The sequence below is a fragment of the Rana temporaria genome, chromosome 4 (genome assembly GCF_905171775.1).
Source record: "Rana temporaria chromosome 4, aRanTem1.1, whole genome shotgun sequence".
In the NCBI taxonomy this organism is placed as follows: domain Eukaryota; kingdom Metazoa; phylum Chordata; class Amphibia; order Anura; family Ranidae; genus Rana; species Rana temporaria.
The window spans coordinates 177922239-177937506 of NC_053492.1; the positions used below are offsets into that span (position 1 = coordinate 177922239).

Here is a 15268-nt window from a genome sequence, read left to right on the forward strand (position 1 = left end):
ATTTTTAACATGCACTTTCTAAAGAGTGTAGAAAGCTAAAGACAGCAGATATACAAGATATTCAAGTAAAACTTATGTAGGAGGATTTGTTTCATCTCTGTGTATCATCTGAGGCTGTTCACTTCACTGGGTATATGTGAGGGTTTACAACCACTTTAAAGTTACATTTTCAAATTTCACTGGAGTGAACCTTTAAAGACATCTCATGCTACCAGAGGAAAGAGGCCATGTGGGGAGAATCTGGTTGATATACCTCGCTGGTGTGCAATTCATTCTGTATATTTTCATAGCAAAAACTAAAAGTAGTTTAACAATGTATACATAACAGAACAGTAGTTTGCCATTTTGTTTCCTCTGAAGACAACATACAAGGTGTAATTTACTCTTTAACAAATAAAAAATAAATCAGGAGACCTTTGATTATTTTCACATACATGAGAAATGTTTACGGTAACATGTTCAAGTAGAAGTATTTAAAGCAGTTGCACACCCTGCAGGTAAAAAAACAAACAAAAAAAACTGTAAGGCAAAGGCACAATGAGCTAGTATGAAATACTTACTTTAGAACGAGGCGTTGGTATCTAATCCCAGTCCACATCGAGGGAGCTGACATTTTGCCCTTGGCGTGTCTTCCAGGTTCGCGGCTCCGGCGTTGTGAGTGGCCAGAGCCACAATGATGTCACTCCCATGTGCGCGGGAGTCTTCTTCCCGGCAAAGTATGGCAGCGTCTGCCGGACCTTCACCCGGGCATTCACAGTGCATTCGCCGCTGACATCAGCGGCTGCATGCAAAGTGAATATCTCCTAAACCGTACAGATTTAGGAGATATTCATTTTACCTACAGGTAAGCCTTATTATAGGCTTACCTGTAGGCAAAAATAAAAAAAATTGGTATACAACTGCTTTAAAGTGAGCCAAACCTGGCTCACAAAGTGCCTAGGGTAGCAAGAGTTGATCCTAGCGGTGCCCTTTGGACAACAAACCCAGACCTAAGTACCATCCCCATTTTAAACTTCAGACATTAGTGTCTATACTCATTCCACTGTGGGTTTTTTTTGCACATATTACGAGCCAGGACAGGTTCACTTTAACAACTGCTGAATATCTGCCATGAGCAACATCAAAGATAAATATAGTAAATGTGACTGAAAAGCCATTTGTTGGGGACCACTGATGAAAGGAATGCACTGCTGAGTGCAGCCATGAAAAGGGATACTTGGATAAAATGCACAATCGACAATCACTGACATTTCCCATGACCTGACATTACAGAGCACAGGTATGTTAGGACTGGGTTTTCAGTTGTAACATATTTAAGAGTCATAATCATTATCTCAGTGTTAAAGAGAAACATGAGTAGATCTCCAGAATTGGAAAGACCATGTTGAGAAGTTCTTGAAAGGCCTCCAAACTGTAAAATAGTTACAAGATGTAGTGGTAATAACAAAAAAAGTCAAGCATAAAATACAACTTGATAGTGGTAATTTCCCTAAATGTAGCCTAAATTTTCCATCTCGCTGCGGTAGCGTTGTTCAGAAACTTTACTCTTGTGCTGTTTTGTCTCCAGATGTTGCCTAAACTCGAGCTCTTCACTGGCTCCCACATTGCACATTGAACAGTAGAACTGTCCACTTGGAGTTACACACATAGCCAGGTCTCTAGGAATTCTCTGCCGTGAACGGGGATTGAAATATGGACCTAAGAGAAAAAAAAGATATTTTCTGTCAATTGTCATTAAAATCAACGAAAATTGATGGAGGACTTTGGCAGAAGGCATGGGGTGACCTTCCAAAGAAATATTGAGTAGCATTCTCATATGTTTTCATTAGCAAAGCATAATACAAAGACAAAGTGGATGGCTTGGCCCATTAATTCAGAAAAGACGTATTCTCTTGGCAATCAGACTCATCTTCATTCAGTGCCTTTAGGTTTTAAAATCTTGATGAATGATGTCTTCAAATACATTTTAATCCCAGATAATTGGCTCTCACAAGTTAAAGTGGAAGTCTGAAAAAACTGAAATGTGTTTGTCACGTTAGACCCTAAAGAAGCTAAGCTTCAGGAATACTTGTAATGTAATTTCAGTGGTATCCTAGTACAATCCTTAGCTTTAGGCTGTGTAATGCAGGTAAGAGGAATTTGTTAAACAAGGGACAATTGAAATTTCCCTGGTTTGCAGAACTACAGCTGCCTGAAGATTCTTCACATTCAATCAACACATGCAGTGGTTTTGGATGCCTGTGTTTCCTGCTCTGTGGAATCCCAGTAAAATATTCTCACCACACATATTCCTGGAAATGGTGTTGTAATAGGTCGGTTTTGTGGCAGCAACCAGTATCAACACCAGGTAAAGGCATACATCACCAGCACACCATGGATGTCACATGTCTGATGAAGGGGGGGCTGTATGCATGGGCATCCGCTCCATAGGGCAAGGGGGGTCAATTGCCCCCCCTGGAATCGCCAGGGAGAGACAGAAGCAGGGCCAAACTGGCCCTGGGGCCGATTTAAGCGGTGACTGCAGCGCTCCCCTTCCCTCTAGTTGTCCCTTATTTAGAGTGCCTGTCCTTCTTCTGGAATCAAATCCATTTGTCCCTCATTCCAAAAGGTTCCTCTTTTTGACCTGAAATAAATATACTGTCAATATAGTACGGTATATAGTACAATAGTACAATATGGACGGATCCATGTTCCAGCGGACAGATCCGGTCGTGTGTAGGCCCGAGCGGACAATTGTCCGGCGGATCGGACAGTTTCCAGCGGATCAAAATTTCTTAGCATGCTAAGAAATCTATCCGCTGGAAACCTGTCTGTCGGACGTGTTCGGTCGTCTGTACAGACTCACCGGACACGTCCGACCGACCGCCATCCCTCGCATGCGTCGTACTGATTCGACGCATGCGTGGAAGCTTTGAACTTCAAGGCCGCCCACGTCGCCGCGTCATCGTCGCGGCGGCCACGCCCCGCGTATTGTTTACGCGCGGATTTCTGTCTGATGGTGTGTACAACCATCAGACAGAAATCTCCGGGCGGACATGTCCGCTGAAAACGGTCCGGCGGACCTTTTTCAGCGGATTGTGCGTCCGTGTGTACGGGGCCTAACAATTCTGCATCTCTGACAGAGTTGGAGCCATCTGGACCTGTAAAATAGTAAATGTTTTTAACCAGAAAGAGTTGCTGTTTCTCCACTGCAATGGTATTTTTGATAATTTAACAAAAAAAAAAATGATAACTATATGGGCTGCCTTAGTGTATAAGTGTGACTGCAAAGTACATTCATTTTGGTTCAACTGTCTCCCTCTATATTTTGAAGGGTTTATCTCTGCACAACTCTCCAAATGAAGTATGGCTTTCACATCTAACACTTCAGTTGCATACAAGCCACTTCTTTATATCACGTAGGATACTGTAGTTATAATGTAGAATCACTAATTCTTGTGATTACTTTGAAATGATAAAAAAAAAATTCCAGATAATAAATATTGTAAGCCTAGAGTGGAATCTATGTTTTCCAAGTACCTCAGGTACATTAATATTTATGGCATACTGTTTGTCTCCATTATTTTTTATCCTGCAACGTTTGCACCTCTTGCACTTTCAATGCCCAGGTGTTTTGTAGTATTAATGGTAAACAAGCTGATTTACATAATACATTCATAAGCTTGTAGTAACGCGCATGCAAGAACATCAAATGTTGGTAACATGGGAATACACATTCCCACTGTTGTTTTTCAGGCCATCCTCAACCTTAAAGTTGAAGCTTAGCTCAAAAACATTTTCTCTCTACACAGCTTTCCCACGATGTGCAGACTGCTGGATTCTGTTAAATCTTTACTGCAGGGCTACCCTGTTCTCTTTGTGCTGCTGTTAAATTTCTAGCCCTGTAGGGGTTAACGGCTTCAGGTATCCAGGCTTAGCTGTACTAAAGATGGCCCAACAGGGATATGCTCCCTTTTACCCTCTCCTCCATTGAGAACAGTGCTTTCACTGATTACACTGCTTGTAACATGATTTGTGAATGGGGGAGAGAATCCTGTGACTGATTAGGCTCCCCCCCCATTTACGGATCGTTACAGGCAGTGTATTCAGTGATCGCGCTTGAGAAAAGAAGAAAGGGGAACAAATGAAACTTCATTAGAGGGTAATTCCACTTTTGTGGGAAAAAACATTGCATATAAAAAAATAACACAGCATATACAATTGTGACACAAACCATATTGTAATTTATTGTTATACAAATCATTTTTCCTTATCAGTCTGCAGTGCTGGAATTTTCTGTATAATTCAATGCAGTATGGCAACCCTGAGGCTTTCCATACACAATTGGTGCACAGAACGTCACCAGAGATGTAATTTTCCTACTTGTATGATTGGCTCACCATTTTTTTCCAAGAGTCCACACTAAGTCCAATTTTAGGGATCCTCTGAAACAAAAATGTCAGTTTTGGTGAGATGCTATTAGAGGGTTATTAACATCGTCGTTTTTCGGGTTGTAAAAAATGATCGTGTGTGGGCTAAAACTACGGAAAAAAAACGTGCATGCTCAGAAACAAGTTATGACATGGGAGCGCTCGTTCTGGTAAAACTACCGTTCATAATGGAGTAAGCATTCATCACGCTGTAACAGACAGAAAAGTGCGAATCGTCTTTTACTAACACGGAATCAGCTAAAGCAGCCCAAAGGTGAAGGGAACTTCCCCTTTAAAGTGCCTTTGTACGTGTTGTACGTCACCGCGATTTGCTAGATAATTTTTTTAAAACGATGGTGTGTAGGCAACGTCGTTTTAATGATGAAGTTGGGAAAACATCGTTTTTTAGACATGTTGAAAAACGTTTTCTTTCATGCTGAAAAATGATCGTGTGTACGCTGCACAAGACAATATCTAACAAAGAGCTATCCCTTCAAAGCAGAAACAGGTAGGACTCTGCAACAAAGTTTACTAAAATCCTTGCTATCTACATCGATGGCCCAGAGGGGTCTGTTTTTCTTCTCAAGAAAGGGGCATTGCTCTTTAAAGCTTAAGCAGTGTAATGTAGTGCAGTGAGATGCCTGAATTTTTCCACATAGAACCATACCACTTGCACTGTGGTGTAAACGAGACACATAAAACAACTGCTTTCTATGTGACCTGCCTTTGTTCTTGTGCAGAAAAATACCATATACAGCGTGCACCTCTTGCCCTTTCAATGCCCATGTGTTTTGTAGTATTAATGGTAAACAAACTGATTTATATAATATATTCATAGGTTTGTTTGATGCAGGTATGCGCATGCAAGAACATCAGATGTTGGTAACATGGGAATGAACATTCCCACTGTTGTTTTCCAGATCATCCTCAACATTTAAAGCGGTTGTAAACAGCTGAATAAAAAAAATCTGTAAGACAACGTCATAATGTGCTAGTATGCATCGCATACTAGCACATTATGAAATGCTTACTTTAAAACAAAGCCTTTCCAGCGGTTCCTGCTCACCACTGAGACAGCTGACATCTTCCCTGGTGTTTTTTCCAGGTTTGCGGGCTCCGCCGCTTGCCGGAGCGGCAAGGACATCATGCTGCGGGAGCTGCCATTTCCGGCACAGGCACTGAAGGTCCGGCACTGTAAACTATGAAAGTTTAGGAGATATTCACAACACCTACAGGTAAACCTTATTTTAGGTTTACCTGTAAGTTTAAGTGGTGTAACAGAGTGTACAACCACTTTAAAGCTGAAACTTGGCTAAAAAAAATAAATGTTTTTTCTCCACATCTTTAGAAAATAATTGTTTTCTATATGCCCTAGTGGAGTCCTGCTTTGTTCTTGTGCAGAAAAACAAAGGTCACCATATACAGTGTGAGCGAGCCCTAACACATCAAAACCAGTATTTAATCAGTTACTGCAGGACTTGACAAATCCAACAGCCGACCGTTATAGGATTGATATTTTAGCTCATGTGTATATCTTACTGTAGGGGTGATCACGCTGCTAAAAGTATGTTTGTGGGTTTTAACATTCACCTGACTTGGTTCCTCTGCTAGCAGCTCTGTTCTTAGCCATTCTTACTGTACTATTATGTCAACATGTCGCCAGGGAGTAGTAACTGTGCTTTCAGCCACTCAGTCACATCTGCAACTTACAACTCCCTCCTCCCTGCCTGTCAGCTTTTACGCAGGGAAAAGAGAGGGGATGCCACATGGTGTCACTGGCACTGACATCTTCATCTTGACTTCTTCCAAGTTTAGGTTTTTCAACCATTTTGTATGACGGGAATGACATAATTTCAGTGCATGTGTATGGAAGTTCATTCATTACAGCACTCGGGTGTGCCACAATATACACTGCACTGTGTATGCAATTATAAAAAAAAGGTGGAATTTCGACTTACAGGTAAATTCCATATCTTGAAGTACAGTACAGGACGCCGACTGGATATTTATGGATCCTGGGTTATAAGCTGCTACTTTCAGGTGATTGTACACTGGAAAAGCTTTGCTGGGCATACCCCTATAGCCCTACCCCTGAGACCTCAGTTTTTTTTAGCAAGCAATACAAGTGAAACAGCAACAGAGAAAGGAAGGGAGGCCTGTGCCCTGTCCTGTACTGTACTCCAAGATGCAGTATAGGCCAGACAAAAAAATTCTTATCTTAATTGTACAGCGCAGGGCCGCACAGAACACAGGCTGGATACACAGACTCTGGTATGTCCCGCAATGCCTGAGAAGGATGGTCAACAACATGGCAAAAAGAACTGTGCCAACAGAACCAACAATAACAAGGGTCTTTGGACCCAAATTCAGAGTGCTACTACAAGAACCTTGCAGCCAAATGCTGCATCTGAAGAAGCTTGGGCGTCCACCTGGTAGAACCTGAAGAAGGTATGAACAACTGAGGCTTAATGTTGAAAAGGCCAAGAAACACCCACCATGCTGGAGGTGTTTTAACCGGTAGAGTGTTTTCTCCCGAGATGAGTTATCTTATTCATCTGGCTAAAGTGGGTTTTGAAGCAGAACATTCTTTGTGAGTCCCTGAAGTCAAGTCAAAGAGGGTGTCTATCTTTCTGATAAAAGCTGTGGCTGGCAGATAAACCCTAATAGCTCTGACAACTTCCAGATAATGAAGGTCAATCTCTTTGGGGTGCTTTGGAGCAGGGCACAAAGAGAGAAAAACGATGTCTTCATTAAGGTTGAAGGTAGACTCTACCTTAGGCACAAAGAATGGTCTTGGATGCAAGACTACTTTGTCTTTGTGAAGAATCAGGAATGGCTCCTTATAAGAGAGGGCCGCTAGTTCAGAGACACGTCTGACAGACATGAAAGTCACTAAGAAGGCCACTTTGCAAGAGGAGTAATATATTGAGAGTTCCCTGATGGGTTCTGCAGGGTAGACAGAACTTAGAAAGAAAGAAAGTTACTGCTCCAGGTGGATTGTGTTAGGAAGATCAGTATGGTCTCAGGAAATCAAGGGTGCTGGCAATGCACAAGGCAACAAATGGAAAAAGAAAATATGGACAGCCGCACTCCAAAAAACCTTGATGGTTGTTTTTATTTAAAAAAGGAAAAATGCACAGTTTTATTATATTTACAGATAAATTCATATAGTTTCAGCCACTTCATTTATATCTTTTTTTAAATATGAACTACATTTTTGTATCTATATGAATTTTTTACATGAGAAACATTTATTATCTTCGTTTTTCATTATACATTTTCCAATAATCCAGACATTTCGGGGTTAAATCTCAGTGATCTCTGAGACCTATTCACACACACCGATGATTGTGGTTAGGGATTCAGATCTGGCAAAACCATTGGTTAATTCGTTTTGACCTATCAGGGGTTAGCATTGATCACATGTCTTTGAAAGTTTGCTATATATTAGATGTGATGTTTTATAATTGTCAGCTATGATTAAGCACTAATTTATAGTGTGAAACGCGTCAGTTGTTTTACACCCCCGTGTACTGTGCTGTGACTTGTAGTGCATTTTTCCTTTTTTAAATAAAGACAACCATCAAGGTTTTTTGGAGTGCGGCTGTCCATGTTTTCTTTTTCCATTTGTAGACAGAACTTAATTAAGATCTCAAGGAAGCACAAGGTGGTGTAAGGGTGGTCTAATTCGAAAAACGCCTTGAATAAAGGTTTTTATAAGGGAAAATTAGGCCAGTGATTTGTGTAACAAAATAAACAAGGCTGAAACATGTCCCTTTGACTTAAAACCAAATTTTGGTCACATCCTGATTGTAGGATGGCCAAAATGCAAGACACAGAATAATCTCTGGGACTGAAGTGCCTATGTTCACACGGGAGGTGACGTCGTGGAGCGGAGCTAAGCCCCAGAGGCATATGTAAGCCATCGTATTACCAGTCTGACTGTGTTTGACTGATTTGTTCCTGTTTCAGCCGTGACAGACATCTAATTAGCCTTTATTTCCACATAGGTAATCTGCATTGGGAGACCTATTGAGAAGCCCATACGCGGAAGGAACAGGAGAGCAACCAGTGAGAGACCATAGAGAGACCCAGGGCAGGGTTAACAGCCACAAGTGAATGTGATTACTGTAACAAGAGATCCATAGGAGTCGGTAAGGAGATTTACAATAAGAGGTGGAGGCATAAATCTATTTCTCTTGGCACTTTCTCCCTTGGTGTTTATTTGCTTTGAAGTCACGGATATTCAACATATATGGACTTTATTTCTATAAGTTGATTGGACTATCATTCAACATTTTATGATATGTTTGCACAGCAGGAGTGATCTTTCCTATTGTTAACCATTTCGGTGTCACTTATATTCTATTATATTGGATTATCATTCAGCATTTGTTTTTGTTTGTACAGCAAGAGGGTTCTTGTTTATTAGCACATTTTGGCACTTATTGGAACTATACACTGTACCAACACAGTCACGCGTCTTTCCACCATTGACTGTTATAGATTGTATTTTCAATCTCTTTTTACATAGAACTATTATTGAGGTTGTACCAATAATAGAGTTGTCACAGTGCAACGCAGCACAGCTTCAAATTTTTTGTTATATGTTCACACCAGGCAAAGAAAGATTTCGAATTACAATATTATTATTTTTTTTGGAAGTTTCTTTTCTTGCTTTGAGCAATGTGGGATTGACAGGATCAGAGATAGCACTGTCCCTCAAGACCTGGGATTCAACAGCCATACTATTAAAGCTAGTAACTGAGAAGCAGGATAGAACAGGGGGCCTCAAGATAAAAGGTCTGGCCCTGGTCGAAAGAGGCCAGGGATTGTCTCCTAGAAGTATGTCTGTGAACCCATCTGGTGTAGTGTGGTGCAATTAGAATAACTAGATTCTTCTCTATCTTATTTTGCAGAGCAGTCGAGGCAGAATTCACACTGGAATAAAGGCAAATACAAATTTAAGCATGGACCTATGAGAGCATCTATAAATAATGTACAGTATGTGGTCTTGCACTATTCCTTCATCTATATATAGATGCAATATATATCCATAACCATGATAAATAATCAATAATAGTGATAAGTGAATAAAAATGATATCTGATGGTTGTAGAAAATCAAGTGTTCCAATACAGTCAAAGATCCTGACTCACATGTGGGGGTGAAGTAGACAAACAAGCCTCCAATAGTGTAGTGTATTAACGTACCACAAACCATTTATTAAAAGATAACATCTGCTTACATCAAAATTCAGTGAAAAGCCCTCAAATTGATAAACACATTGGTTTTGACTGAGAAGTTGCGGAGGAGGCTCCAGGAGGAAAGGTCAGTTTACCCCTATTGGATTTGGTCCCAAGGCTCATGTTTTGTGGTTATGAGGTGAGAGTTCTGTGAGCACATACATTATTTATTTATGCACGTGTAGTTGTGTACTCATTTAGGCTTTGCAGCCATTCCCTTTCAAACTATTTTGATTATTTATTCACAGTAACGTAGAGGACTATTCACATTCTAACTATCAGAGCATCTGACGCCAGTGCTAGAGCATCTTTGGTTCTGGCTACAAACAGGATTCATTTGTCGTTGAACCTGGAGGCCAAGATGTTGGATGGAAGAGGATGTTGAGATATAGGGCCCACTCCCCCTGGTCCAGGCAGTGACAGCTGAGGTAATCCACCTTCCAACTTTCCACTCCTGGGATGTGACCAGAGAGAGGGCTGGACAGTGTTTCTTCTCCTATGAGATGATCAAATTTACTTCTATTAAGGCTTCCTGACTCCTGGAACCCCCTCGATGGTTTATATAGGCCACAGCTATGGCACTGTTTGCACCCTGAACAAGTGACCTTGAAGAGGGAGGATTCAGTTGTTCAAAGCTAGTTTTATCACTCTGAGCTCCATGATGTTTGTATCGAGATTGACTTCCTTTGTTGACCATGTTCCCTGAACTGTGAGGGACTGGAACACTTCTTTCCCAGCCTGTAAGGATGGCATCTGCTGGTATCACCCTCCATAGGTGTGTGGTAGAAATGACTTCCCCATTGTCAAGGCTGGATTGGAAATTCATTAAGCTAGGGAGTTCCTTTATTGACTGGAAAGGTGCATCTGGTAGTCAAGAGATGAGTGTGTCAAATAGGGCTACCATGAGACCCAGAACTCTCAGAGAAGCTCACTTTGATCTTAAGATCCGAATCTGAGAAGCTTAGAGAGAAGATTTTGTTTTCTGGAAGGAAGACTTTTGCCTGGGCCTTGTCCAGAATGAGGCCAAGGTATTCTAGGCAAAAAGGTGGTTAGCGAGCAGACTTCTGAAAGTTGATTACCCAACTGAAGGCCTCAAGCATCTGAATAGTCCTTTGGATGTGTGCAGAGATACTGTAGCTGAAGGGGAGATGAGTCCTTCAGGTACTCTGTCACCTAAATGCCCTGGGTTTAGAATGGGTAAGAATGGGTAAATGTTCTGAATACTCTGGGTGCGGAGTATAGGCCAAATGGCAGTGCAACAAATTAGAAGTGTTTTTCTCAAAGTTCGATACACAGGATTCGATGAGGCAGGCAAATGGGAATCTACTGATGTGTAATAGTCCCCTTGTCTCAGACATTCAAAACTTTGGAACGTGAAGGCACTTGTCTAGGGATTTTAGGTCCAGGAAGGGATAAACATCCCCTTTAGGTTTGGGCACTGTGAACAGGTTTGAAAAAAGTGCATATGGATAGAAATGAGAGACATTCAGGAAATCTGTCATGACTTGTTCTAGAGTATCAATGTAAAAGAGTAAGGTGGAGGGTAGTATCTGCAAGTGCTCTGCAACTGGTAATGGAGGACAGGATCCTGTTTTTTGTTTATTGCCCTAGTCCAGTTAGCTGCAATCTGGCAAACAGAAATAGCAACAATAGCCTTTTGCAGAGCTGGGCCTGCAAGAATGCAAAGAGCCTTTAAAAGCATCTCAAATTTTATGTTCGGGGAATCTTTAAATGTGGAAACATTTTCTATAGGTACAATAAATACATAAAAAACAAGGTGCAATCAGCGCAAATATATAGATCAAAAAATTATGATATTAAAAGTGTATTTATGTGATACAGACCCCCAGGGTTCAGATCACTGGTAATGCCAGCTGAACACTAAGGGAAATTCGCAAAAATCCTAAGCAAGTAAAAAATAAAATAGAAAAAGTGCAGCGCAAAACTCAAATATATAAATGATACTGGTATACTCAAACACCAATACCATAAGTGTGAATATGAATATGCAGAAAAAAAAAAAAAAAAAATAAATAAATAAATATATATATATATATATATATATATATATAAAAAATTAAATACAATTCAAACAAACAGTCCAAAAGTCCATAAGTGTCAGAAGATGAGTGAATTAAACGAAAATAAATCTCCACCACGTGACAATCCACCAAAATTTTGAAGTGATCCCTCCACCGTTGTAGATGGCTACTCTCACCTTCATATATGGACCACTGAGTTAACAGATGGTCAATAAAGCAAATCAAATAGGCAGGTCATGAACAGGAACCAGGCTGATGTATTAGATCCTCATAAGACAACCAAACCGCAAAGGACAGGTGCATGTAAAGAGATAATCACATACTAAGTGCTCACTGTTGCAATGTGTGGATTTATTCTTTAAAAGAAGCAAAAGTCAGGCTACTCACATTTGGCCAGACAAAAAACGGCATGAAGTAACAATCTTTAGGAATGAACAGCAGATGAGCGACGTGATGTTTCAGGCTCCTAAACCACCGGACGCGTTACGTTATATCAACTTCCTCAGCGAGGCCCCGCTGAGGAAGTTGATATAACGTAACGCGTCCGGTGGTTTAGGAGCCTGAAACATCACGTCGCTCATCTGCTGTTCATTCCTAAAGATTGTTACTTCATGCCGTTTTTTGTCTGGCCAAATGTGAGTAGCCTGACTTTTGCTTCTTTTAAAGAATAAATCCACACATTGCAACAGTGAGCACTTAGTATGTGATTATCTCTTTACATGCACCTGTCCTTTGCGGTTTGGTTGTCTTATGAGGATCTAATACATCAGCCTGGTTCCTGTTCATGACCTGCCTATTTGATTTGCTTTATTGACCATCTGTTAACTCAGTGGTCCATATATGAAGGTGAGAGTAGCCATCTACAACGGTGGAGGGATCACTTCAAAATTTTGGTGGATTGTCACGTGGTGGAGATTTATTTTCGTTTAATTCACTCATCTTCTGACACTTATGGACTTTTGGACTGTTTGTTTGAATTGTATTTAATTTTTTATATATATATATATATATATATATATATATATTTATTTATTTATTTATTTTTTTTTTTTTTTCTGCATATTCATATTCACACTTATGGTATTGGTGTTTGAGTATACCAGTATCATTTATATATTTGAGTTTTGCGCTGCACTTTTTCTATTTTATTTTTTACAATAAATACATATAGGTAGCATATGTTTAGGACTGAGATGGGAGGAGAGGATTAACTACAGTAAAAAAGACCACATTTTTAGTGAACTCTTTTTCCCACTGGCTAGAGATTGACAATAATTCTTGAAAATCGTTTTCAGGGTTAACCCAATCGTCACAGATTGCCAATTCTATTTGTTCATGAATGGGGAATTTCTTTTTAAACTTAGTATGTCTCATAGTACCCAAGTGGGAATGGTAAGAAAGAGGAGAGTCTAGTGTGACAATGCTGAGGCTTAATTAATTTTATGCATTAAAAAGAAAAGCCTTCTGTGTGCAGCAGCCACCCCAGCACCCCCTAATACTTACATGAGCCCCATCTCTGTCCAGCAATGTCGACAATTTTCTCGGCTGTCAATCAAAGTCAGTCAGCCAAACAGGAGAAAGGGGGCAGGGCGGGGCCGCAGCTTCATGTCTGAATGGACACAGGGAGCTGTGACTCAGCTCGGGTGCCCCCATAGCAAGCTGCTTGCTGTGGGGGCACTCAACAGCAGGGAGGGGCCAGGAGCACAGAAGATGCACCCAAGAAGAAAAGGATTGGGGCTGCCCTGTGCAAATCCACTTCACAAAGCAGGTAAGTATAACATGTTTGTTATTTATTCTTATTAAAAAAATAGACTTTATAATCGCTTTACAACAGGCTTTAGTCAGTTTCTAACATCCTTGAAACATCTGTTGTGTTTACATGGGAAGGCTGCCAAAATCTGTACTTAGAAATGACAATGTTTGTGTTACGAACTTTGAAAAATATTTTCTTCTTTTTTAGGACCTAAACGTGATGAATTTGAGGTAGCTGATAGTGAACATCCAGCTGTCCATAGATTTAACAAGGGTCTGTAAAAAAAATGTATACAGATATGGATGTCACCAAAGCAACATACCATACCGCGTGGCTCCAATTCAGCAGGGAATCTGTTCATAGGACACGACCGGTGTGAAAGGGGCCAAAGTGTCTGCGCTTTTAAGTGAGTGAGTGAGAAACTTATATAGCGCAACACATGCAAACTGAATCGCCTCTGGGCGCTTAGTATCCATTCCCTGAGTAAACTTTTTTGCCCTCAGAAGAGATGGGTTTTGCTTTTTCTTCTGAAGGCCAAGTAGTTCACCTCCAGTCGGATGCTGGTTGGTAGAGCGTTCCATAGTCTAGGTCCTTGGACTGCAAATCTTCGATCTCCTTTGCACTTGTATCTGGCTTTGGGTATCTGGAGTAGATTTTGGTTGGTGGATCGCAGAACGCGATTGGGGCTGTGAGCTTTTAGTTTTTCGCATAGATATTGGGGGGCATTTCCTTGTACACACTTATGTGTTAGACAGAGTGCCTTGAAGGTGATTCTGTTTTTTACAGGCAACCAATGAAGGGATCTCAGTGAAGGTGAGATTGATTCCCATGTTTTTTTTTCCCAGTCAGTCAAGTAAAAGGCTCCTGAGGTGTTCTGTGTACGTAATAAAGTAACCATAGCTATATTCATAGGTAATCAATAAAATTCAGAGACCATTTATGTACGAAAAAAATATTGTTATGTATGTCTTGCTTCATTGCAATTCCTAAATTACCATATTTATTTTTTAACTTAGAGAACAAGATTTCTGGACCTTTGTACCTGCCTTTCAAGTGAGCTAAGAATTCTGTGCATCCTGCTTACAGATTGCCTATTGGCAGAGAATCATAAGCAATCATCATTGCTGTGGCTCTGGTGACAGGATGCTGCTCTGTCAGTTAATGTCAGCTGAAGAGTGAGGTAAGAGAGGTAGAATATCTCTGTATTAATTTCCCTGTAGGCCGCTCTGTTACCTTTTTATGAGATGCGCACAGTTATAATCAGTGCCTAGCTTGGGAAGAATGCTTGGATTCCCCTCCAGCATTCCCCTAGGTGAACATCTGTCTCTTTTGGAGAAGTAAGGGTGGATGGGGAGAAAGGCATTTTCAAAATTCCAGTATGAAGGAGAAAATTAACTCAGTTATAAATTTGTAAAGAACCCGTTTATTAACCACTTCCATACCGGGCACTTTCCCCCATTCCTGCCAGGCCAAGTTTCAGCTTTCAGCGGTGTCACTCTTTAAATGACAATTGCACAGTCATGCAACACTGTACCCATATGAAATTTGTATCATTTTGTTCACACAAATAGAGCTTTCTTTTGGTGGTATTTAATCACAACTGGGTTTTTTTTTTTTTGCTAAATAAAAAAAATTACGAAATAAAAAAATGTTCTTTGTTTCTGTTAAAATATTTTGCAAATAATTAATCCTTCTTCATGAACTTAGACTAAAATGTATTCTGCTACATTTCTTTGGTGAAAATAACTCAAATCAGTGTATATTATTTAGTCTGTAAGTTATAGAGTTCAGAAACTATGGTATATATTTGAAAATTGA

At 40.3% G+C, this 15268-nt stretch overlaps 1 protein-coding gene across 2 annotated transcripts in view; it reads right to left on the minus strand.

The window, feature by feature from the left end:
* Window positions 1-415: 415 nt before the first annotated feature.
* ZMAT3 (zinc finger matrin-type 3) overlaps window positions 416-15268 on the minus strand; it is a 111325-nt gene continuing 96472 nt past the window's right edge. For both annotated transcript variants that reach the window (XM_040349407.1, XM_040349405.1), the window contains one exon: window positions 416-1698. In XM_040349407.1, the coding sequence (XP_040205341.1) occupies window positions 1490-1698 (209 nt within the window). In that variant the 3' untranslated portion in view covers window positions 416-1489. The remainder of the gene's footprint in view (window positions 1699-15268) is intronic.